The sequence below is a fragment of the Lissotriton vulgaris genome, chromosome 2_1, assembly GCF_964263255.1.
Source record: "Lissotriton vulgaris chromosome 2_1, aLisVul1.2, whole genome shotgun sequence".
Taxonomy (NCBI): Eukaryota; Metazoa; Chordata; class Amphibia; order Caudata; family Salamandridae; genus Lissotriton; species Lissotriton vulgaris.
The window spans coordinates 515430392-515449926 of record NC_141687.1 but is presented as its reverse complement, the minus strand read 5'-3'; the positions used below and the strand labels follow the sequence as shown (position 1 = coordinate 515449926).

Below are 19535 nucleotides of genomic sequence, written 5' to 3'. Positions count from 1 at the left end.
TGGCCTCTTGGTGGTCCGGAGATAGGCATTTATTGCACACCGGGTGCACATCAATGTGAGGGTATTTGGAGTTGCAGACGGGGAATCTCTTGAACGGGCTCCGTTCCATCGTCGATCATTGTTGGGGCCTTTGGTGTCGAAAAAGGCAAACGGCCTTCGACGTCCTGTTCGAAGAACTGGATCAAGTACAGGCACCGAACGAGAGACAATACCGACGCCCCGAAGGCCTATTGCGAAAAGTGTTTATATCGATTTCGAACTTGAGTCAAGAAAGTACATCCGAACCCAATGGCGGAAAAAAAAAATCTGAAGATGGAGAGGATGCCCATGCGCACTGTAGTCCAGGGGAGGAGTCACCTATCTCGTGATACTTCGAAGACTCTTCCAGGACAACAATGTGCAATCATCCGGAGACAACACTAGGCGGCGATCTATGCACAGATATGAATTCAGCAGCCCACATGCCTCGAACACAGGTTTTTGCCAAACCTCTAAAATTGGCTCTGTTAAAGCCTCTGTAAAAGGGAGCAGAGGTTCAGAAGATGAAGGATTGTTCAAAACTTCTGTTAAAATGTTAGACTTCACTTCTGCAGTTGGAAGCTTAAGACCCAACAAATACGCTGCCTTCTTTATTATCACATGGTAAGGTGCTATAGCTTGAATTACATCACCTGATGCAGAGGGCAGGTTATACTCAGGAGTAGTATCAAGTCCACTTGCCTCCTGAAGACCTTCAAAATCATCCGCAGACTCTGTAATCTCACCTTCTTCATGCTCATGTAGATACTCCTGCTCTTCAAGCAATCTTTGCGCCTCTTTCCTGGAGCGATGCTTAGGTAACGGTGTCGGTGGAGCCGTACGACGCGTCGTAGAAAACAAGAGCGGCGTCGCTGGAGTAACCTCGGCTTCGTTCCTAGACGTCGATCGATCTCGCTGCGGAACCGGATCAACTACAGATGGTCTCCACAGAGCCGGAAAAGAGGTCCTCGGCGTCGGAAAATGCCAAGCCGGAGCCGACGACATAAAAGGTGCCTGGGGATATAATTGAGGCATACCCAGGTTGTAAGCCAATGGACCCACTGGGCCAGAAGGCGCGCCAGATGGAGTTGTGGCTCTGGCAAACATGCCAAACATTGCATTTCAAAATGCATCAAATCCGCCCCTGGAGCAGGAAAAGGAGGATAAGGATCCGTACCTTCCTGATGTGGGATCACCTGAGGTCGAGACGGAGCTTGCGGAGTCGGTGACGGCGTCTGCCCAGGTGAAGTCTCACGATTGAAGAGGTCTCCTCAGGATGAACAGACGACATTGCTGGAGCCGGAGAATCTCCATGATGTGAAGATACATCTGAAATTGGAAACACCGGCTTTGGAGAGGACACCGGCGTCGCCTTATGTGATGGAGAGGCAGAAGGAGAAATATAATCTTTTCTTAGAGATCGATCAGCTGGAGTCCTCGATCTCGAACGCGACCTCTTCTTCGACGTGGAGACTCTAGACTTCGAAGAACAATGGTGCAAGGCGCGTCTCTTCTTGGACCTCTGTTTCTTGGACCTCGAGGTAGGCAAGATCAAGACTTCTCCCTCTTCTTACCTCTCTTCTCCTTCTTAGCTTTGGCCATAAAGAGCTTGGCCTTCCGTTCCTTGATCGCCTTTGGGTTCATTTTCCTACAACTTCTACATTTCTCAACGTCATGGTCCGTGAAAAGGCACCAAAGGCAATCGTCGTGTGGGTCTGTAATGGACATGTGTCCACCACATTCCCTGCAAGGTTTGAAACCTGTTTTCCTCGAAGTAGCCATTCTGAAAAGAGTAACAGGTACAAAGACACAAAGTTTTTTCTCTCTCTGAAAACGGAGAGCCCTAGAAAATCCGTTGGATAGGGAACGGACGTCATCATGCCGACGAGGTCCTTTTATGGGTCCGGTGACGTCACGCGATGCCGCGTGCGGAGCCGGTCCATTAGGACGTGCTCATCGATGTGGGGAGAGCTAGGAAAAAATTTCCAGAGGAATGCTGGCGCAGGGGGTATTCAAAAGGTGAGGAATCCACAGGCAGAAGTAGCCATCAGAATGGGTAATCTTCAACTCCCCAATGTGCATATGTACTATCTGGCCCACCACTTATCCCGGCTGGCCTACTTTTTCACATCTACCGATGCTCAGCCTGAGTGGGCGCTTTGGGAGCGTACACTAACTAGAGACCCTGCAGGCTTGGGTCCTCTTTAGGACACTACGTTTCCCTGATCTCCTCATTGCCCCACCACCCCCCCAAACTATGGGCTGTGTGAAAATCCTGGCAAGATGCACTTTGAAGTATAGGGATTGACAGTATGGTCCACCAGAAAGTGCCACTCTGGTCAAACGAGGACATACGCATAGGCCTCAAGCCGTTTAACTGGCCAACATGGGGATTCATGACAATCTGAGATCTTCTTTCTGTAATTTTACACTACTTCAAGCAGACTTCTCCTGACCCCAGTCACAACATTAGAGGTATTGGCAATTGAGGCACTGTTTACGAAGTAGACTAGGGCGAGATCACATACACCTCTCAGTGTTCCCAATTTTAAAATATCTCAGAACATGGGGACTCTCCAAAGGCATAGTCTAGAACCTATATCAAATCCTTATTGAAGTCTTCTCCAACGTTAAACTATGGTCCTCTAAAACCTACTGGAAGGAACGACTGGGAATTGTCTTCTTAGAGGATGACTGGAAGGAGATTATGGAATACCATGACTCAAATACTCTTACTTCAAAATGTTGCATGACTGATACTGGTCCTCTTACAAAATGCTTAGGGCCTGCCAGATGTGGAGGTGTCAGACCACTTACGGTGACCTTTTCCACATACTATGTTACTGCCAAACTTTGATGTCTTACTGGCATTCAATAGGGACAATATTACACAACACTGGCTCAGTCCCCTACACAGACTGTCAAATTGGCCATGTTAAAAGACTTTACGGATGTGCATCACAACACTTCTCATTGGTATGAATGGGTATTGATGGCTCTTATGGTGTATTCTGCAACACGTGTGATCCTCATATCTACCTAGACATCAAGAATGGTTTACTGAACTATATTATGAGATACGCATATAGAAACTCCGAAACAACTGCCCCACTTCAAGGCTACTTGGGATCTTTTCCTACACGTCCAAGACTTATAATGCACTGCTGTGTTATGTAGCCCTGCTCACTATTCTCTCTTACCCCTGCTCCCTGCCCTGCACATCGAACTCTGCTACTGATCTGTGAAGCTAGACCTACACATTTACGGCATATATATGTTAGTGAGTCGGCAGCAAATTTGATAACCCCTTACAACATGTTTGTCAAATCATATTTGCTACTTTGTGTGTTTGCTCACTTACTTGGTGGAAGTGGGTATAGGTGCTGGTGATCTTGTCCTATTTATAACCTGATAGCATATGAACATCACAGACCTTTAGCAACTATGCTTAGGTTGGAGGCGCTAGGGGGCGCACAGCGGAATGGCTGCCTGAACCGCAGCTCTGCCGGGCGATCACACACGATGTGATCCGTTGTCCCTGAAACCTCACCAACCCTCACTTTGCGACAAGATTCAGGTGGGGGAAGATAAGGGGCATGAGCGACGCTGGGCTGATGAGGTCTCCGACCCCGCTACGCGGAGAAATGCAGAAGTGACCGCTGCGACCATCGTACTGCCTGACAAGATGGCCGGCGGCGACTAACAGAAATTGCACGAACACGGCGGACTCAGCGTTGGATCGCCTAAATACCTCATCACGCAAGGTCCGGGGGTGAGTTCCTGATGCCTGGCACTGAGCGGCGGACTTGCGCTGCTTTCATCCCCCGAGCGAGGTCGGCTGTGTCCGTGGGCACCACCGACCGAGTGCCTGACAAAATGGCGGCGCCTGTTAAGGGGACGGGGGGCGCTTCGGACCAGCGCCAGTGACTGGTGCTCGACTGCTGGGGATGGCTGACCGCCGGATCGGCGTGGATAGGCGTTGAAAACACCACTGTGGGGCATATGTGACCGGAGGCGGCCTGTTACTGGCGTAGTAGCGCCGAACAAACAAACGAACTGAGGAGTGTCCTGATGGGCTGTAACACAGAAGCGGGAAACCCCACGGAGAAGTAGCGCTTCATTTCACCGGCTAGTTACGAGGGGACCCCCCTGAGGGAACGATCCTATACCTCCGTATTGCCGCTGGCCACTGTTGGCATACACGGTCTCCATCCTGCCCATAACGCAAACACTCTGGAGGGAATCCACAGATGTTGGCCATATCTAACTCGGAGCTTCGGCGCAGGAAGTGGCTGGCTACCACTGCCGAGGAAACACGGCGACGACACACAGAATAACGAGGGCGTCCGGACCCACATTGCGGAAAGTGCATACACCGCCCGCCACGATGGGGAAGCCAGATAAGCAGCAACCGAAACTCTCCTTTGAAAACAGAAAAGCGACAAAGACTGCGGAAGAGTTGGCGGAGGCCGGCGGTTCTTCAGAATCACCGCAAACTGGTAACATAGAGAAGATTCTGATGGCGATTCAGTCGAATCTGCAAGACATTAACGGCAAGCTGGACAATCTGACGTGCAGGATGGATGGCATGGCTGCTCGGCAAGAAAAGCATGGCGAGCGCTTGGACGAAGCGGAAACAAGAATCTCAGCTGTGGAAGACGAAGCGCGTGCGTCCACCTCTAAATGCGCCGGAATGGAACGAATTCTGGAGGTAATAAAAGCGAAGGAGGAGGATTTGGAAGCGCGCTCGAGGCGCAATAACGTGCGAATCGCGGGCCTGCCAGAATCGACCAACACAGGGCGAATGGAGCATTACATCGAGGGTCTATGCAAGGATATATTTGGTGTGGAGGCCTTGTCGCAGATCTTCATTGTGGAAAGGGCCCACAGATCGTTAGGCCCCAAGCCGCCACCCGGCGCTACACCCAGGCCGATTGTGGCGCGAATTCTCAACTACCGTGACAGGGACATGATCCTCAAGCTCGCTAGAGAGAAGGGAAAAATCACTCACCAGGGTAACACTCTGGAGTTTTATCCTGACCACACGGTAGCTGTACAGCAGGCGCGGAAAGAATACACCACGGTGAAGGCTAAGCTGCGAGAATTGAACATCGCCTATTCTATGTTATATCCTGCCCGACTTCGAGTGGTGTGGAAGGAACAGACGATAGTGTTAGCGACGCCTAAAGCGGCACTTGAACTAGTCAAGAAAATACAGCGTGAAGCGAGGTCGGAGTCCCAGAACAATCAGGACAGAGACTCGGAATGATGACACTGGTGATATTCATCGTTGAACAGCGATGAGTAATATTGAGCGGATGGCTACGACGAACTGCTACTTGGCCGTTCACAGCCGCACTGAGCAGAACTGATCGATACGAGACTCATAGAGGTGAGGTAAACGCGCACTACTGCGTAATTGGGTATTGTGAAGGTGGGGACACGTGTAGATGACAGGAGCTGTAGTACGGGCTGTTTCACACTCATGTCCTGGAGTACAGCTGCTACCCGTGGCTGGAGCTTGCCGAGACACTCTCCCCACTGGATGACTAGTCCCGCAGCTGCGCCAAACTATGACTGTTATTGATGCAGCGAGCGATGGGTCAGACCCGTTTCAAATACATGCCCTCACAGGCCCTATGATGTGCTGTGCGGTAGGGATGGACACAATAAGCTGCTGAACACTGCGATGCATATCATGCTGCAAGGTATAGACTAACCGAGTTGTGATCGGCACTGCCTGCCTCTGTTTACCTAACTACTTGGGGCCGGGTGGTGGCTATATGCAAGACAGACTGACAACTGGATGACCTGGGTCTATTTACTGCCATGTACATTTGATCGGTATGGGGCGGAGATACATTTCCTTTATGATAGCGCCGCTGCTTTCACCCATATTAGGAGTAGCAATGGGAAGGTGGGGATTGCGGATCAATGGACACATATCTTGCGAATATGTACATGTTTTCTAGAATCGCCCGCACCCATTCACCGGGTGAGGGTTGTGCTCCTGGCGGTCCTCCATGAGGGTAAAACCCAACACAAGTTCTTAAAATGGGCACTGAGTTGTTAATTGTGTGTTTGGGGGAGTTGTGCTCTGAAGGGGTATGGCTTCGGCAGGTTGGGGATGCTGGAGTGGGTGGGAACTGGGTAGGGGGGATTTTTGACTGTTTGCTAAGACCAAAGACATTGCTAATGTACACTTTATTGGATGCTCAATGGAGAGAGACTGTCATTGTGACGTATGCACAGTGGGCTGCGGGCGGACGGGATTCGGGCATGGCACCTGAGGGTGCAGAGAGTAGTCTTTTTACGATCTTGATGTACAACTGGTTCTAGGAATGGAAGCAGAATTGGCCTAAACGTGGTTACTTGGAACATACGGGGGTTCGCCCGTCCTCAGAAAATTAGGCAGGTTTTTGCTAGCCTGACCAGATGGAACGTTGATATAGCATTCCTACAGGAATCACACCTTGCACCTCACACACACGCCACATTGGGATCGAGATGGGCAGGGGCATCCTACAGGGCTTCATATTCATCTTACTCTCGGGGGGTGCTTATACTGATTAAGAAAGGGATCACCTTTGAGGAGAAGCATGTGACGCAGGACCCTGCTGGCAGATATGTGCTGGTGACAGGTACACTTAGAGGCCAACAAATGACACTCCTTAATGTATACGGCCCAAATACGGACGCACCCGAATTTTACCGGGAAGTGTGGGGACACATGCAGAAACATACCAACACACATCTGTTATGTGGGGGGGATTGGAATGTGACACTGCAGGATGGGCTGGATCGATCCTCACAGTCCGTAGAACAACATAAACAGTCGAGACTAATGGTGGGTCACATGATGGGAGATCTAGCCTTAGCAGATCTCTGGAGACTACGACACACTGACGCACCAGGCGCCACGCATATCACCGCATCTCACAACAGTTGGTCCAGGCTGGACTATTGGTTGGGCTCCAAAGATGTGGCACTGTGGGTTCGTAATATACAAGTACTACCGCGCACACTGTCGGACCACAACCCAGTCCTGTTGCAGATAGACATCCCACATTACGAACCCCCCCCATTCCAATGGCGATTTAACTCCCAAGCCCTCACAGACCCGATATATGTAGACACCCTAACAAAAGCGATCAAAGACTATTTTGCTAATAACTCCCTAACTACTGAGGACTCATGTCTCCTCCGGGAAGCCTTTAAGGCCACGATCAGAGGTGTATGCATTGGTACTACCATAGAAATTCTCAAGGACATAAGGGGTAGGATTCGCCACTGTGAAAGTCAAATGAGAGACCTGGAACTGCAATATGAAGCCACCCAGGACGTATCACTGTTACCCAAATTGCGCGAGTTACACACCGAACATGCGGACTGCTTAACTTCGGAAATTAAATATTTGGATCGCAAACGTGTGGCCAGAGCCTTTGGTGAGGGGGGCAGACCGGGGAGTGTGCTGGCGCGGAAAATATGTGAAGGACGGGGGCAATCAGCAATACTCCGAGTCAAATCGGGGGAGGGGGTGTTACAAACACACTCGACTGACATTTTGAAAAGCTTTGTGGACTCCTATAGCACATTATATCAATCTCAGCCAACAGCGACAGCAGACGAAACATATGATTACTTGCATGACGTGGCAATTGGCTGGTTATCGGACGCCCAAAGGGAATATTTAGCTCAGCCAATAACGGTGGAGGAGGTCACTGAGGTGATCACTTCACTTCCCAATGGAAAGGCACCGGGCCCTGACGAATACACATCCGAATTCTATAAGAAGTTTGTAGATATCATCGCCCCCTACCTGGTGGATATGTATGGGGCCTCCTTTGAGAAAGCGCTGCTACCCCCCACATTGCGAGAAGCAATGGTCATTGCACTCCTAAAGCCGTCCAAGGATCCGGAACACTGCGACTCCTACAGACCCTTGTCCCTGATAAACGTTGATTCGAAGATACTCGCTAAATTGCTAGCTGTTAGGTTGTCCCCCTTGATGACTCGACTGGTCCTACCGGACCAAGCGGGGTTTGTTCCCACCAGATCCACTTCGCACAACACCAGATCCCTGTTTGCAATGGCGCACTATCTGAAACCCTCGGTTAGGGCGGTGGCCGTCATGTCAGACGCCGCGAAAGCTTTTGATTCTATCGAATGGCGTTATATGATAACGATCCTCAATAGGATGGGTTTCCCTAAAAGGTTCGTTCAATGGATCTCCTTGCTATATACTAAACCAAGCGCAAGGGTCCGGATCAATGGCTATGTTTCAGCTCCGTTTGATATTGGGCGAGGTACTCGGCAGGGCTGCCCCCTGTCGCCCCTTCTCTTCGCACTAGCGTTAGAACCCCTAGCGTGCATAGTGCGGCAAAACTACAAGGACTCGGCGTTGCAGTTTGCGGCTAGGCCACTGCACATATCACTCTATGCAGATGATATGCTGCTGTACGTTCGCGACCCAGAGGTGCATCTAAACCCACTCCTTAGAGAATACATCTGATTTGGGGGGCACTCGGGGTTAGCGATTAATTGGTCCAAATCCTCACTCATACCTCTCACCGACACCACGAATTCATTTGTGGTTGATTACCCGCTGGAATGGCAGCAAGATCCGATTCGCTACCTGGGGGTCATGTTCCACAGAGATCCGGACGAAGTCATGCGAGCTAACTATGGGGTGGTACTCTCCAAACTGGACGAAAAGATCCGCCGCTGGATACACTTGCCTCTGTCCCTAGCTGATCAAATAGCGATCGTCAAAATGAACATTTTGCCCAAGTTATTATATCTATTTAATAACATACCCATCACGCCAACTCAGGAAGTCTTCCGCCTCATAAAGTCCCTGGTACTAACCCTGATTTGGGCGGGTAAGCAGGCTCGTGTTGATCTGCAGACACTAACACTCCCGATTGCACAGGGCGGATTCGGAGTCCCTGATTTCCTCCTATACTACCTTTGTGCACAGGCACAATATGCAGCATACTGGTACCATGAGGTCCCCTATCTCACTCATACGGCCATTGAAGAGGGAGATGCCCATCCTGTTCCCCTGTCAGCGATACTGTCGCACACCAGGCCACCACTACACACAAAGGACATTAACACTGTTGACACCACGATTAAAGCATGGAACAAATTAGGGCAACTGGCTCACAAAACCCCGTTATACGCACCGAACATGCCATTGCAGTATCACCAGGCCCTGTCAGTCACTAACGAAAAAGTGGGGATGTCCTTGCTGACTAAAACGGGTATCGACAGGATGAGCGACGTATTCCAGGGAGGCACATTTGTGGGCATTGACCAATTGGGTTATATTCAAAACCAGACTCCTATGTTCCGATTCACATACTATAGGTTGACGAGGGCACTGAGGGAACATTACCCATCCTTCCCTGCGGAACCGGAAAGCCTAACACCACTGCAAATGCTGGTCAGCACAAGGGATCTATCACACTTAGTGTCCAGACTGTACTTTGCTGCACAATCAGAAATTGCGGGCCACACACTCAAAGCTAAGGGGCGGTGGGATGCACTGCTAGAAACTCCACTGACAGAGGAGGAGTGGCACAGCTCCTGCGCGCTCACACAGATATTGACACCCAACGGGAACCTGAGAATCATTCATTTCAAGTTCATCCACCAGGCCTACTACACACCGACAAAATTGCGTAAATTTGGGTTGCAAGAGGAAGACAAATGCAAGCGCTGTGGCAGAGGGGGTGCGGACTTTGTGCATCTGACCCGGACTTGCGAGAAGGTAGCGGGTTTATTGGGAAGAGATTACGGCCACACTCACGGTCATGTTAGAGGATGTAGTGCACTGTACGCCACAGGTCTGTTTGCTAGGAATCATACCCCAATTCAGAGCGTTGAAACGCAAATTCTGCGCAATAGCCCTGCTGTTAGCAAAAAGACAGGTAGCACAGTGTTGGCATAGCCGTAGGGTACCGACTACAAAAATATGGCTACATGACATGTCCATCTGCCGGGACAAACTGCAGACGTATGAGGAGGACCTGCCAGCGAAATCTAAACCGAAGGACGTATGGTGCTTCTTATCAGACTACCTAACCATATTGCAGGAAGATGAGGAGGAATAGCTCGATCTTAGTTATACTGTCGGGAGGGATAAGTGGGGTGTGAATGGGGGTCAGTTGGGGGTTGCACCATGGTAATGCCGGACCACTGCTTCACACACTGTATAGGTTGTGCATAAGGGCAATGTAAGGTCTTAAGTTGGGGAATGTTGAACTTTCAGTTTTCAAAAAAAAAGACAAAATGTAAGACTCATTTTGATTGTCTGCTCAGAGACCTACGGAGGTTATGTATGGCAGCTCAGCCAGAAGTTTTTACTCTGCCTTTCATTAATAACTTATTGTTTATTGGATTATCAACATCACGTGGCGACCAGGCCCCAGGGTTGTAGGCTCATGCTGTGTAATTTGCTTTATGTTAATAAAGGTCTTACGCAAAAAAAAAAACAAAAAAAAAAAAAAAACTATGCTTAGGTTAATCCCGCTGGCATACAAATGTTATAATACTTTGTATACTTTTACCCAGAACATGTATATGCTCTAACCCTTAATCTTATCTATTTTAACTTTCTTCTTTATTTTTACAATGGGATCAAACTGTTCCTTAATACGGATATTGTTTTGAAATGCCAATAAGGAAATGTTTTATTTTTTATATTCTAAGCCTGAAATCTGATGGTGCCACCCACCAGAGACAATACACACAACATACAACTATAACATCTAGATGGGAAGATTGAAATATCAACATTAATAAACAATAATATGATAATATAAAATGACTCAATATGTAGCTGTAGTAAACAAACATGGAAAAATGTTGATACAATAATTTACATGAGGTAAACTTTGGAAGCAGTGTTTCCAACTTTTTCACCTTGAGTAAAATGTCCACGATTCTTTGCTGATACTCCACAGCTTGCTTGTCATTCTTAAAGTCTTCAAAGGTCTGTGAACACAAGAAGAGAAGACATGCGAAAATATGTTACTTCATGGGAAAGGATCACTTGCTTAAAGAAAAATTACTTACCTTCGGTAATACCTTTTATTGTGAACACGATTTCTTCATGAAAGATTCCTCATTTGTAAATCATGATAAGGCGTCAGACAAATATACAGAAAATATTTTTTCTACAAATTGGGCCCAGTATCCAGAAGTAAATTTTTAGGAGAGCATAGCCCTTGGCTATAGTCACAGTAAAGCTGTGCACTAAAGGTACATTCTTTCCCAAATACTTGCAGGGAAAACAAAACACTATGCAAGGGTTTTAACCCCTTCCACGCTCATGACGAGCCCAGCTCGTCATGGCGTAGCCTCCTCGCACGCTGATGACGAGCCCAGCTCGTCATGTAAAGTGCAATTCATAAAATCTCAGCGTGCGAGCAGAATAACGCTAGCGCGCATGAGGTTAAGGCGCCCAGCACTTCTCTGCGTGTTTTTATTTTTTAGTATTGGTGTTATTGGATGCACTACTAAATATCAACCCCCAGTATATCGTGGTGCACTAATATTGAGGACAGAATATCGAAAGATAAGTGGGTATAGGGAATTACAGTTACTATTCCTAACTCCCTTTTAACTTACCTGGGATGTATATATATATATATATATATATATATATATAAATAAATTTGAAAGGAAGGAGCGCCCAATTCAATAAAGATTTTTCAGTCCAATACTGTAGTGCAACAGATTTTATTGCAATCTCATTCCCACATCCAAGGATATCCAACAGAAAAAGAAATATTCAATCCAGTGTATAAATTCCACAGTTCATGAAGCAAAATTACTTTCACACAGCCTACGCGTTTCGTCCTACTTGGACATCATCAGGGCTTCAAAAGGTTGATATGGAGCCCGGATTCTGAGGGAGACCAGAGGCCTCTGATCTCCGCCTCTCCCAAGTGGCCTCCCCATCCCAGGAGGGACGCATCCGTCACCACTGTGTGCTCCAGTTGGAGAAGGGAGAGGGATCTGCCACTGACCCAATCGCAATTCGTGAGCCACCGAAGCAATTGTCATGCGGTGCCCTCCGAGATCTGGACGTGATCGGACAGGTTGCCCTGATGCTGCGCCCACTGGAACTTCAGGTCCCACTGCAGAGCCCGCATATGCCATCTGGCATGTTGCACTAGCAGGATGCAGGAGGCCATCAGGCCCAGGAGCCGGAGGGTCATCCTGACTGAAACTCAGGATAGAAGCTAAAAGACCAGAATCATAGCCTGAATATCCCAGACTCGCTGCTCAGGAGGATAAACCCGAAACTCTGTCAAATCCAGAACCGCTCAGATGAAGGGGAGCTTCGGAGAGGGACTCCGGTGCGACTTCGGCAAGTTGATGGAGAACCCCAGCAAATGCAGGAGGTCGGCCGTAGTCTGAAGGTGGGGGGCAACTGCCTGGGTCGAGCCCACCTTGAACAACCAGTTGTCGAAGTAGGGGAAAACTGACACCCCTGAACCTGCGTAGGTGAGCTGCGGCCACTGTCATAACTTTCGTGAACACCCGAGGGGCGCTGGTAAGGCCGGAAGGGAGCAGGGCAAACTGAAAATGCTCCTGGCCTACCGTGAAGCGCAGGTAACGCAGGTGGGCCGGTAGCACGGGGATGTAAAAATATGCGTCCTGCAGGTCAAACGCTACCCTCCAGTCTCCAGGTTTGAGGGCAGTCAAGATCTGAGTCAGAGTCAACATCTTGAACTCCTCCTTCCGGAGGAAGCGATTGACTTTACCGAGGTCCAAGATGGGGCACAAGCCCCCTTTGTACTTCTTGGGGACAAGAAAGCAGTGGGAATACCAACCACGTCCTACTTCTGGCCCAGGTACGCGCTTGATGGCCCCCTTGGCCAAGAGGGCCATAACTTTCTGTTGGAGAAGCGCAAAGTGATCCCCCGACATGCGGTGGAACTGAGGTGGCATGGCTGGGGGGGTCGACTCGAAGGGGAGGGAGTAACCCCTCCGGACGAGTTGCAGCACCCACTTGTCGGAAGCGACAGAACGTCAGTAGAGGAGGTGATGTTGAATTCTGCACAGCTCGGACTAGGAAGCCTTCGAGGCTGGTGCTGCGGGAGCAGAGGTGGACTGACTCGCACGCTGGCCACCTGTGCCGCCATGGCGGCCTCCATGCCCACGGCCGCACTGAATTTGGTTCTTCGCAAGCTTCTGACTGAACTAGAGGGAAGGGGTGCCTCTTCTGAGGCTACGAAAGAAATGAAAGGAAGACGTGGCCGGGCACGTGGTGGAGAGACCCAAGGAATTGGCTGTAGCCCGAGAGTCCTTAAAACGGTCCAGTGCACTGTCGGCTTTATCGCCAAACAGGCGAGTGCCATCAAAGGGCATGTCCATAAGTGAGCTTTGGACATCTGGCGAGAACCCGGTTGACCTCAACTAGGCATGGCGACGTAATGCCACAGTCGTAGAAATTGCCCTATCTAGTGAGTCCGCGGTGTCCAAACCACACCGAATGGCGAACTTTCACCGCGTGGGAATACCGGCCCAATAGGCATGCCGTGTTCACTGACCGCAGCCCTAAGCTGGCCAAAGAGAACAACCGCTTGTCGAACTACTCCAGCTTCTTAGAGTCCTTATCCGGCGGAGTCGTGGGACAGGCACTCTGGGACGTCGAAGCTTGGATGACCAGGCTCTCAGGCATAGGATGAGAGGTCAGTAAGGCAGGGTCACCCGGCGCCGGGCGATGATGCCAGGCGACGTTCTTATCCACAGGGGCCCCTGTGGCTGGCTGCGACCAAGTGCCCAGTAAGACATCAGTGAGGGCGTCATTAAATGGCAGCAGGGGCTCCAAAGAGGTGGACGCCGTCTGGAGCATCTCAGTGAGGAGATTAGTTTTTAGGGCAACCATAGGGAGATCAAGGTTGAGGACCTCAGCTGCCCGACGGAGTACCACCGTGTAAGAAGCGCCCTCTCTATGGTAGGTGGCGGAGAGGCAAACTCCAGGTCAGAGGAGACATCAAGGCCGCCGGCCTGCTCTAAGTCATCCGCCCAGTCCTGCTCGGAGCAAGAGGGTCCTCAGACACCTCACAGTCGTCCTCCACCTCCGCCGCGGCAGGGCAGGGACCAGGGAAGGAATAAACGGTGCCGGACTGTGCCAAACCGGCGCGTGTCCCAATACGGATCCCAGGTAGGGACAAAATTGTCCTGGAACCGGGGCAGGGGCTGAAAAAATGGTATCCACTGCAGGACCGAGGCTGGCTCTGGAGCCGGAGCCGGCAGCGTGGGACCTTGTGGCACCATGGCCGGAGGCTGCGGCGCCGGATCCTGGGGCGCCGGAGCCTCAACAGGATCCTGACACGGGACCTCAGGGCTCAAGGGCGCGCCGGCGGGAGCCCGAGGCCTAAACAGGCGGTGCATGGTAGCAAAAGATTCTTGCACTTGTGCGGGAGTCACCGAAAGGATCCGAATAAGGTGGGTAGGCCGCTGGACACCCGGGCTCCGAAGGAGCAGCAGGGTCAGAACCCCTGTCCCCCTTGTCCAGATCCGGGGACCGACGGGGGGATGTCTGAGAGCGACAATGCTTCTTCGACTTCTTTTTGTGTCATCTCTTACACAAATCTGAGGACCCTGAGGGGCCTGGGACGAGTGCCGCACCTCAAGCAGCTTGCGGCACCGCTCCCTTAAGGCCTTCGGGGCAGTCCATACAGGACCGAAAGTCGTGGTCGCGCTCCAGGCAGTAGAGACAGACGTTATGGGGGACCGCCACCGGCATATTGCGACGGCAGGCCCCACAAAACTTAAAACCAGGCATCCCTACTTGCATCAGAGTAGACTTACAGGAGACAAAAGTCTCAAAAAGAGTCAAAAAGTGATTAAGGTACATGCTCTAGCTGGATCAGCGCTTACTGGCGCAGAAAAAGAAATAACTGACGTCAGCGCGAATGGGTAGTGCCTAAGTAGTCTCTGTGATGTCATCTCAGCGCTTACGACGCCAGCGACAGACACGGAGCCGCATGACGCCACCTATCGACGCGCAGGGGTACTGCTGACGAAAAAACTTTAAGGATCCAGTCTGACGCCAGGGGATATTCTAAGGTAAGAAATCTATCAAGTGTCTCTTTCAGATAAACCAGCCATCCTCACATTAACAGGCATGGAATAACTGAAAAGAGCTTTCAAGCACTGCTGGTTAATCAGAGGAATTTTATCTAGTCCACAAAGCAGGTCCCAAACATCTGTACACTATGGCAGCTTCTTTACATCTCACAATGAGACACAGATATAGGATGGCAGTAACAATGTCCAAGCTACCAGATTTCTCTACTTCCCTCTCCCTCCAACCAAGCCAGCTAAGAGCCACACCTATAGGCAACATTTCTGATTGGACAACCCGGTGCAGTAAACAACTAGGCAGGAATACCATAAAGGGACATGCAGAGCTATTGACGGCTGCCAGTTAATCCTGAAAAACCATATGCTGCATGTCCGTCTCTCACATTATCGACCACATTGCTATGCTCTGCGTCCCAGAACAAGATAACTGCACCTCGGTAGTCATCACACACGAAATGGAAACACATAGATAAAGACAAAACCTTTCTAACTGCGCACCCAGTATGGCATTGCTTGCAGCCAATGGCATGTTAGTATCTCATTTAGGGGTAGTAAGCTCTGTACAAATGCTGCGATACAATACAATATTTATCATTTGTGCATCACAAAAATTAGTTTTTTGTATTTAAATCCTTTGTTCCATCACACTTTACAATTACAAAACAAAAAGGCTTCACTTGTGCTTTCATAACTAAGGATTTTTTGTCAATATTTGAGCAATTAATTTGAGCACCTCAGTGAGGAGGGTAGTCCTCACGGCCGCAACAGGGAGCTCAATAGCAGGGCCTTGGCCGCCCTGTTCAACACCACACTGTGCGCAGCCCCCTCCTCCGTAGCCACGGAGGGAGGAGAGACTAATCCAGTGTCGGGGGAAGTGTCCAGACCACTTGTCTGCCCAGTCCTGGCTCAACTGGTACTGCAGTGCCAGAGGGTCCTCAGATTCCTCCCAGTCCCCCTAGTCATTCATCTCCTGATAGTCAGGGAAAAATTATGGAGCCGGGTCGTAGATGAATTGCTCACCTGTCGGCGCCGGTCCGACGCCAGACCCGGATTGGGGCTGGGACTGGGGACGACGTCGTCCGGGGACAGCGTCGTGGGCGACACCCTCGGGGTCAGCACCAGAGGAGGAGTCGTGAGGTCGACTGGCGACGACCCTAAGAGCGATGACGCCTCTTTGACTTCTTTTTCGAGTGCCTCGACTTACCGGAGGACTAGGAGCCCGACGAGTGGTGTTGACTCATCGAGCGGTGATGACCGCGGCTCCGCGACTGGTCCCTCAACTTTCTTCTCGACCAGGACCTCGAGCGGCGCGGAGCAGACTGCCGGAGCTTGAATTGCTTACGGGACCGCTCTCGTCTAGCCTTCGAGGTCATGGCCCGGCAGTCGGGACAAGACTTGCCATCGTGGTCGGCCCAGAGACAATAAAGGCACCGGCTGTGGGGGTCAGTCACCGACATCAACCGATGACAGTCCTCGCAAGGCTTAAACTCAGGCATCCCTACCGGCACCGCGAGTCGAAGGTCGACTCGAGAAGATATCAAAAGTGATCCAAAAAGTTAGTCAAAAATTGACTGGAGTACTGCTCTTCCCGGATCTAGGCTTGCTGGCACGGAAAAAAGAATAACTGATGTCAGCGCATGAGGGCGGCGTCTAAGTACTCAGACGACGTCATCCCGGCGATCAGGATGCCGAACGCGGAGCCACAGACGATGCCTAGCGACGCGCAGTGGTACTGCTGATGAAAACTTTCCGGATCCAGTCTGACACCGGGGGATATTCTAAGGTAAGGAATCTAACACTAACGTGTTTCTTTCAGATTGGAAGTATACCACTAATCCTTGTTAGAGAACACAGTTTATCTAGTGAATTGTGAATCACAAGATATACAGACAAGCCTCAGAATATAATGGAGGCTTACTCGTAAATTCCATCTTTACTGAAGTTCAATTTAATGAATACGGAACCTTGATACCCTGCAATGGACTGTGATTAAAATCAGAATATTACACCCTGTAAAGTCGGCGTCCTTACCCGTCGGGAATGGTGGAGCCCGACCCATACTGATTTATCGTTTCCGGCTTCTCCACAGAATCCCGAGTGGGAGCACGGAAACGACACTGACAGCGAGTTCGAGGAAGACGGACCCTTTAAGTAGGCGTCAACATACGCGGGGGAAGCCCCGGCCCTCCGTGACGTCACTGAGACCGCATTGGTTAAAACAGAGGAAGTCATGTATGCCGGGTGTGGAGACACCGCTAGGAAGGAGGCGGAACCGGCGGAGACGGAGAATCGGAATTCGACAGAAGACGGGACCCGAAGTACCGAAGCAGGAAACGACGGAGGAGCCGAAGGTGAAGCCGAGCCACGAGGCGTGCCAGGAGGCCAACGACCCTGCGGACCGCCGTGCCACACTCCCGAGGGAGGAGTGTGGCTGACACAGGGCCGGCGGCGTTTGGCGGCTTGGATAGGCAAGCGTAACGCTAGTGCTTAGAGCGCCACTGTGTGTACCGCTCCCGCTGCACCTATCCCTTTAGTCCTTCCTTTCCTTCCCCCTACCCTCCTTTACCTTCCTTCCCAACACCTCCCACACTGAGCACGGCAATTGATAGTTAGATACACTGGGTGTATACCTATCACTCCCTGGGCCCCCCTGGTGCAAACCCATTGGAGGATTGTGTCCTAACGGCCTTCCGCCTTGTTGGTCTTCTTTATTTCATGTGGCGAGACCCCTGGTGCCCGAGGTGAGTAACCATCTTCCTGGGAAGGAACCTTAGACGAGCAGCACCACGGACCCCAGTACATTCGCGCAGGATAGACTAACCTTCAGGAGACGAAAGACGTTTGTCACCAAACCCTTAACAGCTTTAAAAATAAAACCATCCTTAAACCCTACAGTTGGTGTCACGGTCGTCCCTTCACCCACGTCCACACACCCACACTTTTGACATCCATTTTCACCTCTTTTCTGTGCTCCTCAGAGGCAATCTAGAGATAAGTGCTAGCAATGCAAATAGGTCTGGCATTAGAGGAATGTTTTATGGTAGTGCGAATCATTACAAGTAAATAGCATGAGAATAGATATGTACTGGTGTAGAAGGAAAGAAATATAGAATATTTTTTGGTGTAAGTTAAAAGGTCAGGTAACAGTTGCACTGTCAAGCAAGACCTAAAAATAACACAAAGGTTGATGACTGCCTTCCTCTCATCTTTGCTGCTGCCAGAGAAAAACAACTGTAAATTATTTGTTTATCTAAGACACTTCAATAGCATTCTAATGTCCTGCGTGTGCATCTGAAAGTTCAATATCAGGCAGCTGGATAAAGAAAGAAAAAATATCCAAGCTCTGTTAAGGGCAAGCACATTTTTAGGTCTTGCGCCTGCATTGCAGTGCACAACAATGCTCGCGCAACGAGACTTCATCTAGGGGATTTTAAAACAGAGCTAGGAATCGCACACGCTCGTGGGTGTGCTTTTCCTTTTGTGTCACGCTATTGGCCTTTGCCTGCGTCTTTTTATCAAAGACAGCACGCAATTGGCCAAAGGCGGACACATTGCTCCGCCCATGGCTTATTGGTGTCTATTACGCGCACTGGTGCCATGTGGTTTCAATTATCGTGACCAGACACGGGGCGCGATAATTAAAACCACATGTCTCGCTGTGGGGGGCGCGCGCACCACTCGCGGGCTTCTTCTTTTCTGGATCCATTTCACAGGGAAGCAACTAAATGAAAGAAGAAAAGAAAGGTGGGCTGCTCGCACACCATTCGTGTGCTCGTTTATTTTGGATCCATTTCACAGGGAAGCAACTAAATGAAAGAAGGAAAGAGACACGCAGGTTTCCATGGTTTAGTTTTAGATAAATGCTGTTTTGAGGAGTTGTCGATTTTTATTGCTGGAAAATCATTATCACCTATCTGCCAACTTTCATTAAATGTATTTATTGATGGAGGATTAACCACAAGGCTCCTATACCCGAAAAAAATGGCGACGTGAGTAGGCAGGCCCATGGCGCACTGTCGCAGATGTTGGAGTCAGAAATACAGCAAATCCGCAGGAAGCTCACAATAATATAAGGTCTCCTGCACTGTCAGGGGGCGATTAATCCCCCCAAAGCGTGCTCCAGGCATTCAGAGTATTTTATCTCTAAAGAATGCCAGACCCAATGATTGGCCTGATGGGAGTGCGTGTAATACCCAGTTCACTACGGATTGTTTTTTTAATGCACATTACCACAGTGTTCTCTGCTTATTTACAAAGACCGTCATTCCAGAGACTTCTTTGCTAACTTCTCCCTATAAAACACTTAATCACAGATTGCGCACTGCTTAAAATAAAGTGCTTCCTCGCTGGGCCTCTTCGCGCTGTACAATATTTTTTCGTACCACGATCTCTAATTGTTAGAAAGT

General features: G+C 50.0%; 1 protein-coding gene across 1 annotated transcript in view; it reads right to left on the bottom strand.

Moving 5' to 3' along the window:
• VPS8 (VPS8 subunit of CORVET complex) overlaps nucleotides 1-19535 on the bottom strand; it is a 1704823-nt gene that overhangs the window by 1011301 nt on the left and 673987 nt on the right. Inside the window, exon 27 of the mRNA XM_086955430.1 lies at nucleotides 10948-11019. Coding sequence (XP_086811556.1) covers nucleotides 10948-11019 — 72 coding nt within the window. The remainder of the gene's footprint in view (nucleotides 1-10947; nucleotides 11020-19535) is intronic.